Raw genomic sequence first — 13,950 nt, forward strand, 5'->3', positions numbered from 1 at the left:
CGCCTCCTGGAGGACCATCTCTGATCTTCTCCTCCTGAAGGTCCCACTTTGATCTTCTCCTCCTGAAGGTCCCACTTTGATCTTCTCCCCCTGAAGGTCCCACTTTGATCTTCTCCTCCTGAAGGTCCCACTTTGATCTTCTCCCCCTGAAGGTCCCACTTTGATCTTCTCCCCCTGAAGGTCCCACTTTGATCTTCTCATTCTGAAGGTCCCACTTTGATCTTCTCCTCCTGAAGGTCCCACTTTGATCTTCTCCACCTGAAGGTCCCACTTTGATCTTCTCCTCCTGAAGGTCCATCTCTGATCTTCTCCCCCTGAAGGTCCCACTTTGATCTCCTCCTCCTGAAGGTCCCACTTTGATCTTCTCAACCTGAAGGTCCCACTTTGATCTTCTCCTCCTGAAGGTCCCACTTTGATCTTCTCCTCCTGAAGGTCCCACTTTGATCTTCTCCTCCTGAAGGTCCCACTTTGATCTTCTCCCCCTGAAGGTCCCACTTTGATCTCCTCATTCTGAAGGTCCCACTTTGATCTTCTCCCCCTGAAGGTCCCACTTTGATCTTCACCTCCTGAAGGTCCCACTTTGATCTTCTCCTCCTGAAGGTCCCACTTTGATCTTCTCCCCCTGAAGGTCCCACTTTCATCTTCTCAACCTGAAGGTCCCACTTTGATCTTCTCCCCCTGAAGGTCCCACTTTGATCTTCTCCCCCTGAAGGTCCCACTTTGATCTTCTCCTCCTGAAGGTCCCACTTTGATCTTCTCCCCCTGAAGGTCCCACTTTGATCTCCTCATTCTGAAGGTCTCACTTTAATCTTCTCAACCTGAAGGTCCCACTTTGATCTTCTCCTGAAGGTCCATCTCATGACCTTCAGAGGTGCTTGAAGCCTCTTTCCAACCTTCTGGAGATCTTCCAAAGGTGGAGATGGACTCTACTTTTGCCTTTTTGAGGAACACTTGAGGAACATCTCCAGACCTTTCCATGTGGACCTCTTTCTTTCAGCTTATGTCCTCTTCTACACTTTGGAGAAGAACGCCCCCATCGATGAGTGGTTTATGGAGTCCATCAACGGCGATCGTCTCACCCATCAGGTGATGGACCTCCATTTGGACACCATCTACTACTTCCGTATCCAAGCTCGGAATTCCAAAGGCGTTGGACCTCTTTCCGATCCCATTTTCTTCCGGACTTTGAAAGGTAGGGATGAAACTCCACCTTTGAAGGCATCTAAAGAAGCTTTTCATGGAGGAGAAGCTCCATTGTGGTCCTTTTCCACCTTTGGTTGAACCTAAAAATGGTGGAATGGAACTGATTTGGAGACAATGGAGAAGGTGGAGGTGGTCCAACTTTGGAGAAGACCTCTAAAAGACCTCCAGGAAGGTTCTAGAAGAACAAAAACAGCTGGAGATGATGGGGGGTGGTGGTGGGATTCCATAAGTTGGTTCCTCAACGTTGAACTCTCTTTCTTTCAGTGGACCATCCGGACAAAATGGCCAACGATCAAGGTAGGAGGACCTCGGCTGGTTGTCTTCTCCAAGAGAAGCTTCAAAGGGGGGGGGGGGGAATGGCGGGGAAACATCTTCAAACTGCCTTAGATGGTCCGAAGCTCCTCAAAACCTCCTCAGATGGACCTCAAACCTCCTTAGATGGACCTCAAACCTCCTTAGATGGTCCTAAAACCCTCCTTAGATGGTCCTCAAACCCTCCTTAGATGCTCCTCATCTGCTCAAACCTCCTTAGATGGTCCTAAAACCTCCTTAGATGGTCCTGAAACCCTCCTTAGATGGTCTACAAACGTCCTTAGATGGTCCTCATCTCCTCAAACCTCCTTAGATGATCCTCAAACCTCCTTAGAAGGTCCTCAAACCCTCCTTAGATGGTCCTCAGCTCCTCAAACCTCCTTAGATGGTCCTCAAACCTCCTCAGATGGTCCTCAAACCCTCCTTAGATGCTCCTCATCTCCTCAAACCTCCTTAGATGGTCCTAAAACCTCCTTAGATGGTCCTCAGACCCTCCTTAGATGGTCCTCAGCTCCTCAAACCCTCCTTAGATGGTCCTCAAACCTCCTTAGATGCTCCTCAGCTCCTCAAACCCTCCTTAGATGGTCCTCAAACCCTCTTTAGATGGTCCTCATCTCCTTAAACCTCCTTAGATGGTCCTCAAACCTCCTTAGATGGTCCTCAAACCTCCTTAGATGCTCCTCAGCTCCTCAAACCTCCTTAGATGGTCCTCAAACCTCCTCAGATGGCCCTTAAACCCTCTTTAGATGCTCCTCAGCTCCTCAAACCCTCCTTAGATGGTCCTTAAACCCTCTTTAGATGGTCCTCAGCTCCTCAAACCCTCCTTAGATGGTCCTCAAACCTCCTTAGATGGTCCTCAAACCTCCTTAGATGGTCCTCAAACCCTCCTTAGATGGTCTACAAACGTCCTTAGATGGTCCTCATCTCCTCAAACCTCCTTAGATGGTCCTCAAACCTCCTTAGATGGTCCTCAGCTCCTCAAACCTCCTTAGATGGACCTCAAACCCTCCTTAGATGGTCCTCAAACCCTCCTTAGATGGTCTTCAAACCCCCCTTAGATGCTCCTCCCCTCCCTCCGACGCTCTTTGCCGGTCTCCAGGTTGTCCCCCATCTTCTCTTCGGCGCTTCCCTCCACCGTGTGGTATCTCCTGAGCTTTCTCTCCCCACAGGTCGTCACGGAGACGGAACCTTTTGGCCGGTGGACACCAATCTCCTCGACCGGAGCAGTTTGAACGGTACAACCTTCAACCTCAATGTGACCTTTCACCCTCATTTGAAGGTCCTCCAACTCTTGGTCAAAGCTTGAAGGTCACCTGAAGCTCTTGAGAACTTCTTTGACCTTCAAGGAATGACCAAGAAACGGAGGTGGAACTCATTGAAGGTTCCGAATGGTCTTTGCGGTCTTCTGGAGAAGACTTTGAAGGTGTGGAGGAGAAGCTGGAAAGGTCTTCTCACCATCTTCTGGTTGTCTTCTTCTGGCAGAGCCACCCATCGGGCAGATGCATCCGCCCCACGGCAGCGTCACTCCTCAGAAGAGCAATAACCTCTTGGTGGTGGTGGTGGTGACCGTTGGGGTCCTCACGGTGGTGGCGGTGGGGGCGGTGGTGGCGGTGGTGGTCATCTGCAACAGAAGGTCTTCGGCGCAACAGAGGAAGTGAGGCCTTCAAAAGGGGGGGGAGGGGAGAGGTGGGAATGGGGTTCCGTCAACAGTGGAGGGGGTGGGGAGAACATCTGGAGGAGGAGAAGGGGGTGGAGGACATCTGGAGGTGGTGGAGAAGGGGGGGGAGAACATCTGGAGAGGGAGAATGGAGGTGGAAAAGGGGGTGGAGAAGATCTGGAGGAGGAGAACAGAGGGGGAGAAGGGGTGGAGAACATCTGGAGGAGGAGAATGGAGGTGGAGAAGGGGTGGAGAAGATCTGGAGGAGGTGGAAAAGGGGGTGGAGAACATCTGGAGGTGGAAAAGGGGTGGAGAACATCTGGAGGAGGAGAAAAGAGGTGGAGAAGGGGGTGGAGAACATCTGGAGGAGGTGGAAAAGGGGGTGGAGAACATCTGGAGGAGGTGGAGAAGGGGGTGGAGAACATCTGGAGGAGAACTGGGGGGGAGAACGTCTGGAGGTGGAGAATGGAGGTGGAGAAGGGGGTGGAGAAGATCTGGAGGAGGTGGAAAAGGGGGTGGAGGACACCAGGAGGAGGAAAAGGAGGTGGAGAACGTCTGGAGGAGGTGGAAAAAGGGGTGGAGAACATCTGGAGGTGGATAAAAGAGGTGGAGAAGGGGGTGGAGAACATCTGGAGGTGGAGAATAGAGGTGGAGAACATCTGGAGGAGGAGAATGGAGGTGGAAAAGGGGGTGGAGAACATCTGGAGGAGGAGAAAAGAGGTGGAAAAGGGGGTGGAGAACATCTGGAGGAGGTGGAAAAAGGGGTGGAGAACATCTGGAGGTGGATAAAAGAGGTGGAGAAGGGGGTGGAGAACATCTGGAGGAGGTGGAGAAGAGGGTGGAGGACACCAGGAGGTGGAGAACGGAGGTGGAGAAGGGGGTGGAGAACATCTGCAGGAGGAGAATGGAGGGGAGAACATCTGGAGGAGGAGAATGGAGGGGGACAAGGGGGTGGAGAACATCTGGAGGAGGTGGAAAAGGGGGTGGAGAACATCTGGAGGAGGAGAACAGAGGTGGAGAAGGGGGTGGAGAACATCTGGAGGAGGTGGAAAAAGGGGTGGAGAACATCTGGAGGTGGAGAATGGAGGGGAGAAGGGGGTGGAGAACATCTGGAAGAGGTGGAGAAGGGGTGGAGAACATCTGGAGGAGAATGGAGGTGGAGAAGGGGTGGAGGACATCTGGAGGAGGTGGAAAAGGGGGTGGAGAACATCTGGAGGAGGTGGAGAAGGGGGTGGAGAACATCTGGAGGAGGAGAACAGAGGGGGAGAAGGGGGTGGAGAACATCTGGAGGAGAATGGAGGTGGAAAAAGGGGTGGAGAACATCTGGAGGAGGTGGAGAAGGGGGTGGAGAACATCTGGAGGAGGAGAACGGAGGGGGAGAACATCTGGAGGAGAACGGAGGTGGAGAAGGGGTGGAGAACATCTGGAGGAGGAGGAGAAGGGGGTGGAGAACATCTGGAGAAGGAGAACGGAGGTGGAGAAGGGGGTGGAGGACATCTGGAGGAGGTGGAGAAGGGGTGGAGAATATCTGGAAGAGGTGGAAAAGGGGGTGGAGAACATCTGGAGGAGGAGAATAGAGGTGGAGAACATTTGGAGGAGGAGAAAAGAGGTGGAGAAGGGGGTGGAGAAGATCTGGAGGAGGAGGGAAAGGGGGTGGAGAACATCTGGAGGAGGAGAACGGAGGTGGAGAACATCTGGAGGAGGAGAAAAGAGGTGGAAAAGGGGGTGGAGAACATCTGGAGGAGGAGAACGGAGGTGGAGAACATCTGGAGGAGGAGAACGGAGGTGGAGAAGGGGTGGAGAACATCTGGAGGAGGAGAAAAGAGGGGGAGAAGGGTGTGGAGAACATCTTCAGAGCTTCAGAGGGCCCTGAGGTGGTCCAACCTGGAGAAGGCCAAAGGGGAGCTGGGTTGGAGTCACCTGGAAGCTCCTGAGATGGTTTGGAAAGGCCTTGAAGGTGACGGAACGGTGGTCTGGAAGGACTTGGAAGGTGGTGGGATGGCCTGGTTGGAGCTCGCAAGGTTCTCCTGAAGTTTCTTTGAGGACCTCTTTGCTTCTTCTCGAGAGGAACCGGAGCAGTCACAGCGTTGGGAAACGCAAAGGGAGTCAAAAGGATCTGAGACCTCCGGATCTTTGGATCCACCACGAGGAGATGGAGCTGAAGAACATGGAGAAAGGTTCCACTACGGAAGGGACCACCGGAGAGTCTCCGAGACAGAGCTGTCAGGACCTCACGGCCGTCGGTCACAGCCAATCGGAGACCCAACTGGGCCCCAAGAGCGCTCCTCAACCCGGTGAGGACCTCCAGGAGGAGAAGAAACGGAGATGGGGGGGACGCGGACCTTCAGGGGCCTTCAACTCAACCATCTCAGGAGCTTTAAGGGCCTTCAAACCCATCCCATGACCTTCAAAGGGCCTTCAAACCCATCCCATGACCTTCAAAGGGCCTTCAAACCCATTCCATGACCTTCAAAGGTCCTTCAAACCCATCTCATGACCTTTAAGGTCCTTCAAACCCATCCCATGACCTTCAAAGGTCCTTCAAACCCATCCCATGACCTTCAAAGGGCCTTCAAACCCATCCCATGACCTTCAAACGACCTTCAAACCCATCCCATGACCTTTAAGGTCCTTCCAACCCATCCCACGACCTTCAAAGGTCCTTCAAACCCATCCCATGACCTTCAAAGGGCCTTCAGACCCATCCCATGACCTTCAAAGGGCCTTCAAACCCATCCCATGACCTTCAAACGACCTTTAAACCCATCCCATGACCTTCAAAGGTCCTTCAAACCCATCCCATGACCTTCAAAGGTCCTTCAAACCCATCCCAAGACCTTCAAAGGTCCTTCAAACCCATCCCATGACCTTCAAAGGTCCTTCAAACCCATCTCATGACCTTCAAAGTCCTCCAACTCAACCATCTCATGACCTTTAAGGTCCTTCCAACCCATCCCATGACCTTCAAAGGTCCTCCAACCCACCCCATGACCTTCAAAGGTCCTCCAACCCACCCCATGACCTTCAAAGGTCCTCCAACCCATCCCAGGACCTTCAAAGGTCCTCCAACCCATCCCAGGACCTCCCAAGCGCTCATCTCCATCCTCAAACCCCCATTCTGAAGCCCTTGAGATGTTTTGGAGGTGGCGAAGAAGCCGCCATGATGGTTCCCCCCCCTCCAAACGTTGTTTCCTGGACCTCTCCGAAGGTCCCGATGGCTCCAAAGTTGAAGGCCTTGAGGAGAAACCTTCACCTCCAGATCGGTAACGGAGATCTTCGTCGGTGTCTTCTCCTTTCAGGTCCCGAAGGAGAAGACGTCGGGGGGACAATGTCCACCTTAGAGAGGTCCTTGGCCGCTCGTAGGGCCACTCGGGCCAAACTGATGATCCCTATGGAGACCCAACCAAGCGCCAACCCTGGTGAGGAAGAGGTCCTCATCCCACCGCCCTTCACGAGGACCTCTTTGAGGACCTCCTTCGACCCTTTCCGAGATGGATTTCCACCTCCAGAACTTCTCTTCTTCATCCAAAAAGGGATGAAGGAAGAACAGGAGATGGGTTCCACCACACCTTCCAGAAGGTGCGGAGGAAGAAGGTGGTTGAGAAGCTCAGGAGAAGCCACCAAGAGGTCCTCAAAGCCCCAAAACCCATTCATGGTTGGAGCTTCTTCCAAGGGAAGTTGAGGAATGAGGTTCTCCTCATCTTCTCTGCCCCATCGGTGGCTCCGGTTGAGGTTCCTCAACCCCTGAAGTGGTGGAATGAGGTCAGAAGAAGCCATAAAGGTGGAGAACCTCTTGGGAGAAGTCCTCATTGAGGCTTTGAGGACCTCATTCGACCCTTTCTGAGATGGATTTCCACCTCCAGAACTTCTCTTCTTCATCCAAAAAGGGATGAAGGAAGAACAGGAGATGGGTTCCACCACACCTTCCAGAAGGTGCGGAGGGAGAAGGTGGTTGAGAAGCTCAGGAGAAGCCACCAAGAGGTCCTCAAAGCTCCAAAACCCATTCATGCTTGGAGCTTCTTCCAAGGGAAGTTGAGGAATGAGGTTCTCCTCATCTTCTCTGCCCCATCGGTGGCCTCCGGTTGAGGTTCCTCAACCCTTGAAGTGGTGGAATGAGGTCAGAAGAAGCCATAAAGGTGGAGAACCTCTTGAGAGAAGTCCTCATTGAGGCTTTGAGGACAAAAAAAGCCCTTTTTTTGATGGTCCTCAAAGGATTTTGGAGGTCGTTTCTCACCCGGTTGATGTTCCACCTCCAGAACTTCTCTTCTTCATCCAAAAAGGGATGAAGGAAGAACAGGAGATGGGTTCCACCACACCTTCCAGAAGGTGCGGAGGAGAAGGTGGTTGAGAAGCTCAGGAGAAGCCACCAAGAGGTCCTCAAAGCCCCAAAACCCATCGGTGCTTTGAGCTTCTTCCAAGGGAAGTTGAGGAATGAGGTTCTCCTCATCTTCTCTGCCCCATCGGTGGCCTCCGGTTGAGGTTCCTCAACCTTTGAAGTGGTGGAATGAGGTCAGAAGAAGCCATAAAGGTGGAGAACCTCTTGAGAGAAGTCCTCCTTGAGGCTTTGAGGACAAAAAAAGCCCTTTTTTTGATGGTCCTCAAAGGATTTTGGAGGTCGTTTCTCACCCGGTTGATGTTCCACCTCCAGAACTTCTCTTCTTCATCCAAAAAGGGATGAAGGAAGAACAGGAGATGGGTTCCACCACACCTTCCAGAAGGTGCGGAGGAGAAGGTGGTTGAGAAGCTCAGGAGAAGCCACCAAGAGGTCCTCAAAGCCCCAAAACTCATTCATGGTTGGAGCTTCTTCCAAGGGAAGTTGAGGAATGAGGTTCTCCTCATCTTCTCTGCCCCATCGGTGGCCTCCGGTTGAGGTTCCTCAACCCTTGAAGTGGTGGAATGAGGTCAGAAGAAGCCACAAAGGTGAAGAACCTCTTGAGAGAAGTCCTCATTGAGGCTTTGAGGGACCTCATTCGACCCTTTCCGAGATGGATTTCCACCTCCAGAACTTCCTTCATGACCTCTTCTTCATCCAAAAAGGATGAAGGAAGAACAGGAGATGGGTTCCACCACACCTTCCAGAAGGTGCGGAGGGAGAAGGTGGTTGAGAAGCTCAGGAGAAGCCACCAAGAGGTCCTCAAAGCCCCAAAACCCATCGGTGCTTTGAGCTTCTTCCAAGGGAAGTTGAGGAATGAGGTTCTCCTCATCTTCTCTGCCCCATCGGTGGCCTCCGGTTGAGGTTCCTCAACCTTTGAAGTGGTGGAATGAGGTCAGAAGAAACCATAAAGGTGGAGAACCTCTTGAGAAAAGTCCTCCTTGAGGCTTTGAGGACAAAAAAGCCCTTTTTTTGATGGTCCTCAAAGGATTTTGGAGGTCGTTTCTCACCCGGTTGATGTCTTCTTCTGCCTTTCCAGGGGTCGTCAGTGCCATTCCGGTTCCGACGTTGGAAAGCGCTCAATATCCCGGAATTCTTCCGTCTCCGACGTGCGGTTATCCTCACCCACAGTTTACCCTTCGGGCGGTGCCTTTCCCGACGCTGGCGGTGGAGAGGACCTTCGGAGGAGGAAGAAGTGGGGCTTTCGTCTCCTTTGGGCACCACCAAGGGGGACCTCTTCATGATTAGAGGGGGTTGGAAGGACCTTTGGAGGACGTGGGATGGGTTTGAAGGACCTTTGGAGGTCATCAAATGGGTTTGAAGGACCTTTGGAGGTCATCAAATGGGTTTGAAGGAGCTTTGGAGGTCATGGGATGGGTTTGAAGGACCTTTGAAGGTCATGGGATGGGTTTGAAGGAGCTTTGAAGGTCATCAAATGGGTTTGAAGGAGCTTTGGAGGTCATCGAATGGGTTTGAAGGACCTTAAAGGTCATGGAAGGGGTTGAAGGACCTCAAAGATGATGGACTGATGGAGCCTCAGATGGCTCTCGGAGCTCCTGAGCCGGTGGGAGGTGGAAGCAGAAGGGTTTAAAGGTCCCTCAAAACCTCCTTAGATGGTTCTCAGCTCCTCAAACCCTCCTTAGATGGACCTCAAACCCTCTTTAGATGGTCCTCAGCTCCTCAAACCCTCCTTAGATGGATCTCAAACCCTCCTTAGATGGTCCTCAAACCCTCCTTAGATGGACCTCAAACCCTCTTTAGATGGTCCTCAGCTCCTCAAACCCTCCTTAGATGGATCTCAAACCCTCCTTAGATGGTCCTCAAACCCTCCTTAGATGGACCTCAAACCCTCTTTAGATGGTCCTCAGCTCCTCAAACCCTCCTTAGATGGATCTCAAACCCTCCTTAGATGGTCCTCAAACCCTCCTTAGATGGTCCTCAAACCCTCCTTAGATGGTCCTCATCTCCTCAAACCTCCTTAGATGGTTCTCAAACCTCCTTAGATGGACCTCAAACCCTCCTTAGATGGTCCTTAAACCCTCTTTAGATGGTTCTCATCTCCTCAAACCCTCCTTAGATGGACCTCAAACCCTCCTTAGATGGTCCTCATCTCCTCAAACCTCCTTAGATGTCCTCAAACCCTCCTTAGATGGTCCTCAAACCCTCCTTAGATGGTCCTCATCTCCTCAAAACCTCCTTAGATGGTCCTCAAACCCTCTTTAGATGGTCCTCAGCTCCTCAAATGGTCCTCATCTCCTCAAATCTCCTTAGATGGTCCTCAAACCCTCCTTAGATGGTCCTCAAACCCTCCTCAGATGGTCCTCATCTCCTCAAACCCTCCTTAGATGGTCCTCAAACCCTCCTTAGATGCTCCTCAAACCCTCTTTAGATGGTCCTCATCTCCTCAAACCCTCCTTAGATGCTCCTCAAACCCTCTTTAGATGGTTCTCATCTCCTCAAACCCTCCTTAGATGGTCCTCAAACCCTCTTTAGATGGTCCTCATCTCCTCAAACCCTCCTTAGATGGTCCTTAAACCTTCTTTAGATGGTCCTCATCTCCTCAAACCCTCCTTAGATGCTCCTCAAACCCTCTTTAGATGGTTCCCTGTCCATCGAAAGTCACCAAACGATGACCTTGGAAGGAAGTCCATTTGGGGTTTTGGTTCTTCTTCTCTTCCAGGTGGCAACGAAGGAGCATCGAGTCACCAAAGCGCGTTGGTCCCTCAAAGCCAAGCGGACCATCCCAGCGGGGAGGACGCGCCCAGCAGGACCATCCCCACCGCCTGTGTCCGCCCCACCCACCCCTTGAGGAGCTTCGCCAACCCCTTGTTACCTCCACCCATGAGTGCCATTGAACCCAAAGTCCCCTACACACCTCTGCTCAGCCAACCAGGTCAGAAGGTCCTCCTTCTTCTTCTCCTCCATCTCCTCCTTCTTCTCTTTCTCCTTCTCCTCCATCTTCTCCTTCTTCTTATTCTCCTCCTTCTTCTCTTCTTGTTCTTCTCCTCCTCCATCTCTTCCTCCTCCTTCTCCTCCACCTCCTCCTCCATCTTCTCCTTCTCCTCTTCTTCTTCTTCTCCTCCTCCATCTCCTCCTTCTCCTTCTTCTCCTCCTCCTTTTCCTTCTTTTCTTCTTCTCCTCCTTTTCTTCTTCTCCTTCTCGTTCTTCTCTTCTTCTCCTCCTCCATTTCCTCCTCCATTTCCTTCTCCTCCATCTCCTCCTTCTTCTTCTCCTTCTTCTCCTTTTCCTCCTCCATCTCCTTCTCCTCTTCTTCTTCTCCTTCTCCATCTTCTCCTTTTTCTTCTCTTCTTCTTCTTCTTCTTCTTCTCCTCCTTCATCTCCTCCATCTCCATCTCCTCCTTCTCCATCTCCTACATCTTCTTCTCTTCTTCTCCTTCTTCTTCTCCTTTTTCTTCTCTTCTCCTTCTTCTTCTCCTCCATCTCCTTCTCCTCCATCTCCTCCTTCTTCTTCTCCTTCTCTTCTTCTCCTTTTCCTCCTCCATCTCCTTCTCCTCCTTCATCTCCTCCATCTCCATCTCCTCCTTCTCTTCTTCTTGTTCTTCTCCTCCTCCATCTTCTCCTTCTCCTCCATCTCCTCCTTCTTCTTCTCCTCCTCCTTTTCTTCTTCTCCTTCTCCTCCATCTCCTTCTCCTCCTTATCCTTCTCTTTCTTCTCTTCTTCTTCTCCTCCTCCATCTCCTCCTTCTTCTTCTCCTTCTCTTCTTCTCCTTTTCCTCCTCCACCTCCTTCTCCTCCTTCTTCTTCTCTTCTCCTTCTCCTCCTTCTCCTCTGTCTTCTTCTTCTCCATCTCCTTCTCCATCTTCTTCTCCTTTTTCTTCTTTTCTTCTTCTCCTCCTCCATCTCCTCCTTCTCCTTCTCTTCTCCTTCTCTTCTTCTTCTTGTTCTTCTCCTCTTCGCCTTCTCCTTCTCTTCTTCTTGTTCTTCTCCTCCTCCATCTTCTCCTTCTCCTCCATCTCCTCCTCTTCTCCTTCTCCTTTTCTTCTTCTTCTCCTCCTCCTCCTCCATCTCCTTCTCCTCCATCTCCTCCTTCTTCTTCTCCTTCTCTTCTTCTCCTTTTCCTCCTCCATCTCCTTCTCCTCCTTCTTCTTCTCTTCTTCTTCTTCCTCTCCTTCTCCTTCTCCTCTGTCTTCTACTTCTCCATCTCCTTCTCCATCTTCTTCTCCTTTTTCTTCTCTTCTTCTTCTTCTCTTCTCTTTCTCCTCCTTCATCTCCTCCATCTCCATCTCCTCCTTCTCCTCCATCTCCTCCTTCTCCTTCTCTTCTTCTTCTTCTCCTCCTCCTCCATCTCCTCCTTCTTCTTCTCCTTCTCTTCTTCTCCTCCTCTTCTTCTTCTCCTCTTCTCCTCTTCTTCTCTTCTTCTTCTCCTCTTCTTCTTCTCCTCTTCTCCTCTTCTTCTCCTCTTCTTCTTCTCCTCTTCTCTTCTTCTCCTCCTCTTCTTCTTCTCCTCCTCTTCTTCTCCTCCTCTTCTTCTCCTCTTCTTCTTCTCCTCCTCTTCTCCTCCTCTTCTTCTTCTCCTCTTCTTCTCCTCCTCTTCTTCTCTTCTTCTTCTCCTCTTCTCCTCCTCTTCTCCTCTTCTCTTCTTCTCCTCTTCTCTTCTTCTCCTCCTCTTCTTCTTCTCCTCCTCTTCTTCTCCTCCTCTTCTTCTCCTCCTCTTCTTCTTCCCCTCTTCTTCTTCTCCTCCTCTTCTCCTCTTCTTCTTCTCCTCCTCTTCTCCTCCTCTTCTTCTTCTCCTCCTCTTCTTCTCCTCCTCTTCTCCTCCTCCTCTTCTTCTCCTCCTCTTCTTCTCCTCCTCTTCTCCTCCTCTTCTTCTCCTCTTCTTCTTCTCCTCTTCTTCTTCTCCTCTTCTCCTCTTCTTCTCCTCCTCTTCTTCTCCTCTTCTTCTTCTCCTCTTCTCCTCTTCTTCTCCTCTTCTTCTTCTCCTCCTCTTCTTCTCCTCCTCTTCTTCTCCTCCTCTTCTCCTCCTCTTCTCCTCCTCCTCTTCTTCTCCTCCTCTTCTTCTCCTCCTCTTCTCCTCCTCTTCTTCTCCTCCTCTTCTTCTTCTCCTCTTCTTCTTCTCCTCTTCTCCTCTTCTTCTTCTCTTCTTCTTCTTCTCCTCTTCTTCTCTTCTCCTCTTCTCCTCTTCTTCTCCTCTTCTTCTTCTCCTCTTCTCCTCTTCTTCTCCTCCTCTTCTTCTCCTCCTCTTCTTCTTCCCCTCTTCTTCTCCTCCTCTTCTTCTCCTCTTCTTCTTCTCCTCTTCTTCTTCTTCTCCTCTTCTTCTTCTTCTTCTCCTCCATCTCCATCTCCATCTCCATCTCTATCTCCATCTCCTCCATCTCCTTCTTCTCCATCTCCATCTCCATCTCCTCCCTCTCCATCTCCTCCTCCTCCCTCTCCCTCTCGTCCCTCTCCCTCTCGTCCCTCTCCCTCTCTCCCTCTCCCGCTTCTCCTCCTCCGACTCCGGTTGTCCTCTGGGCAGGTTCCTCTCTTCCCAAGGCGCCCCTGAAGACGGCGTCTCTGGGTTTGCCCAAATGCCGATCTCCTCTCCTCCCGGTCTCCGTTCCCACGGCTCCTCCGGAAGCCCCAGAAGAAGGCCACAAACCCACCGACGACACCACCAACGTAAGGACCACCTCCACCTCCAACCAAAGGGGGCTGTGGTGGAACCTCCACCACCTTTTTGATGGTTCTGAGGAGGTTCTGAGGACGGGCGGTGGGACGGTGACCACAAGTGGAGGTTCAGGGGTGGGGGGTTTGGTTTTGGGGTCTTCTCCATTCTTATCTCCAGGGGGTTTGTGTTGACCTTCAGGTCTACGAACAGGATGACCTCAGCGAGCAGATGGCCAGCTTGGAAGGGTTGATGAAGCAACTCAACGCCATCACGGGGTCGGCCTTCTGAAAGCCCTGCAAGAAAGAAGGGTGAAGGCCAGAAGATCCCAGGATGGCATCCACCACAAAGCACCTCAGAAGATCTTCATCTCATTGGGTTCAGCTTCATTGGGTTCATCTTCATCTCAGTGGGTTCATCTTCATTGGGTCCATCTTCATCTCAGTGGGTTCATCTTCATCTCAGTGGGTTCAGCTTCATCAGCTTGGACCTCATGGAGGCCACCGGCATCATCATGGAGGTCATCATGACCATGGAGACCACCACGATGACCATGGAGACCACCACCATGACCATAGAGGTCACCACAATGACCATGGAGACCACCACGATGATATGGAGGTCACCACAATGACTATTGAGGTCACCACGATGACCATAGAGGTCACCACGATGACCATGGAGACCACCACGATGATCACTGAGGTCACCACCATGACCATAGAGGTCACAACGATGACCATGGAGACCACCATGACCATAGAGGTCACTGTCATGACCATGGAGATCACCACGATGACCA

At 51.6% G+C, this 13,950-nt stretch overlaps 1 protein-coding gene across 4 annotated transcripts in view; it reads left to right on the forward strand.

The window, feature by feature from the left end:
* The window catches only part of DCC (DCC netrin 1 receptor), a 177,888-nt gene extending 164,285 nt beyond the window's left edge, over positions 1-13,603 (forward strand). For 3 of the 4 annotated variants that reach the window (XM_054054932.1, XM_054054933.1, XM_054054934.1), the window contains exons 20-29: positions 998-1,192; positions 1,468-1,500; positions 2,685-2,750; positions 2,998-3,169; positions 5,240-5,466; positions 6,472-6,591; positions 8,584-8,739; positions 10,225-10,437; positions 13,020-13,162; positions 13,350-13,603. In XM_054054932.1, the coding sequence (XP_053910907.1) occupies positions 998-1,192; positions 1,468-1,500; positions 2,685-2,750; positions 2,998-3,169; positions 5,240-5,466; positions 6,472-6,591; positions 8,584-8,739; positions 10,225-10,437; positions 13,020-13,162; positions 13,350-13,439 (1,415 nt within the window). In that variant the 3' untranslated portion in view covers positions 13,440-13,603. The remainder of the gene's footprint in view (positions 1-997; positions 1,193-1,467; positions 1,501-2,684; positions 2,751-2,997; positions 3,170-5,239; positions 5,467-6,471; positions 6,592-8,583; positions 8,740-10,224; positions 10,438-13,019; positions 13,163-13,349) is intronic. The other variant, XM_054054935.1, reaches the window with a different exon arrangement.
* Positions 13,604-13,950: the final 347 nt, after the last annotated feature.

The sequence above is a fragment of the Cuculus canorus genome, chromosome Z (assembly GCF_017976375.1).
Source record: "Cuculus canorus isolate bCucCan1 chromosome Z, bCucCan1.pri, whole genome shotgun sequence".
NCBI classification, from domain to species: domain Eukaryota; kingdom Metazoa; phylum Chordata; class Aves; order Cuculiformes; family Cuculidae; genus Cuculus; species Cuculus canorus.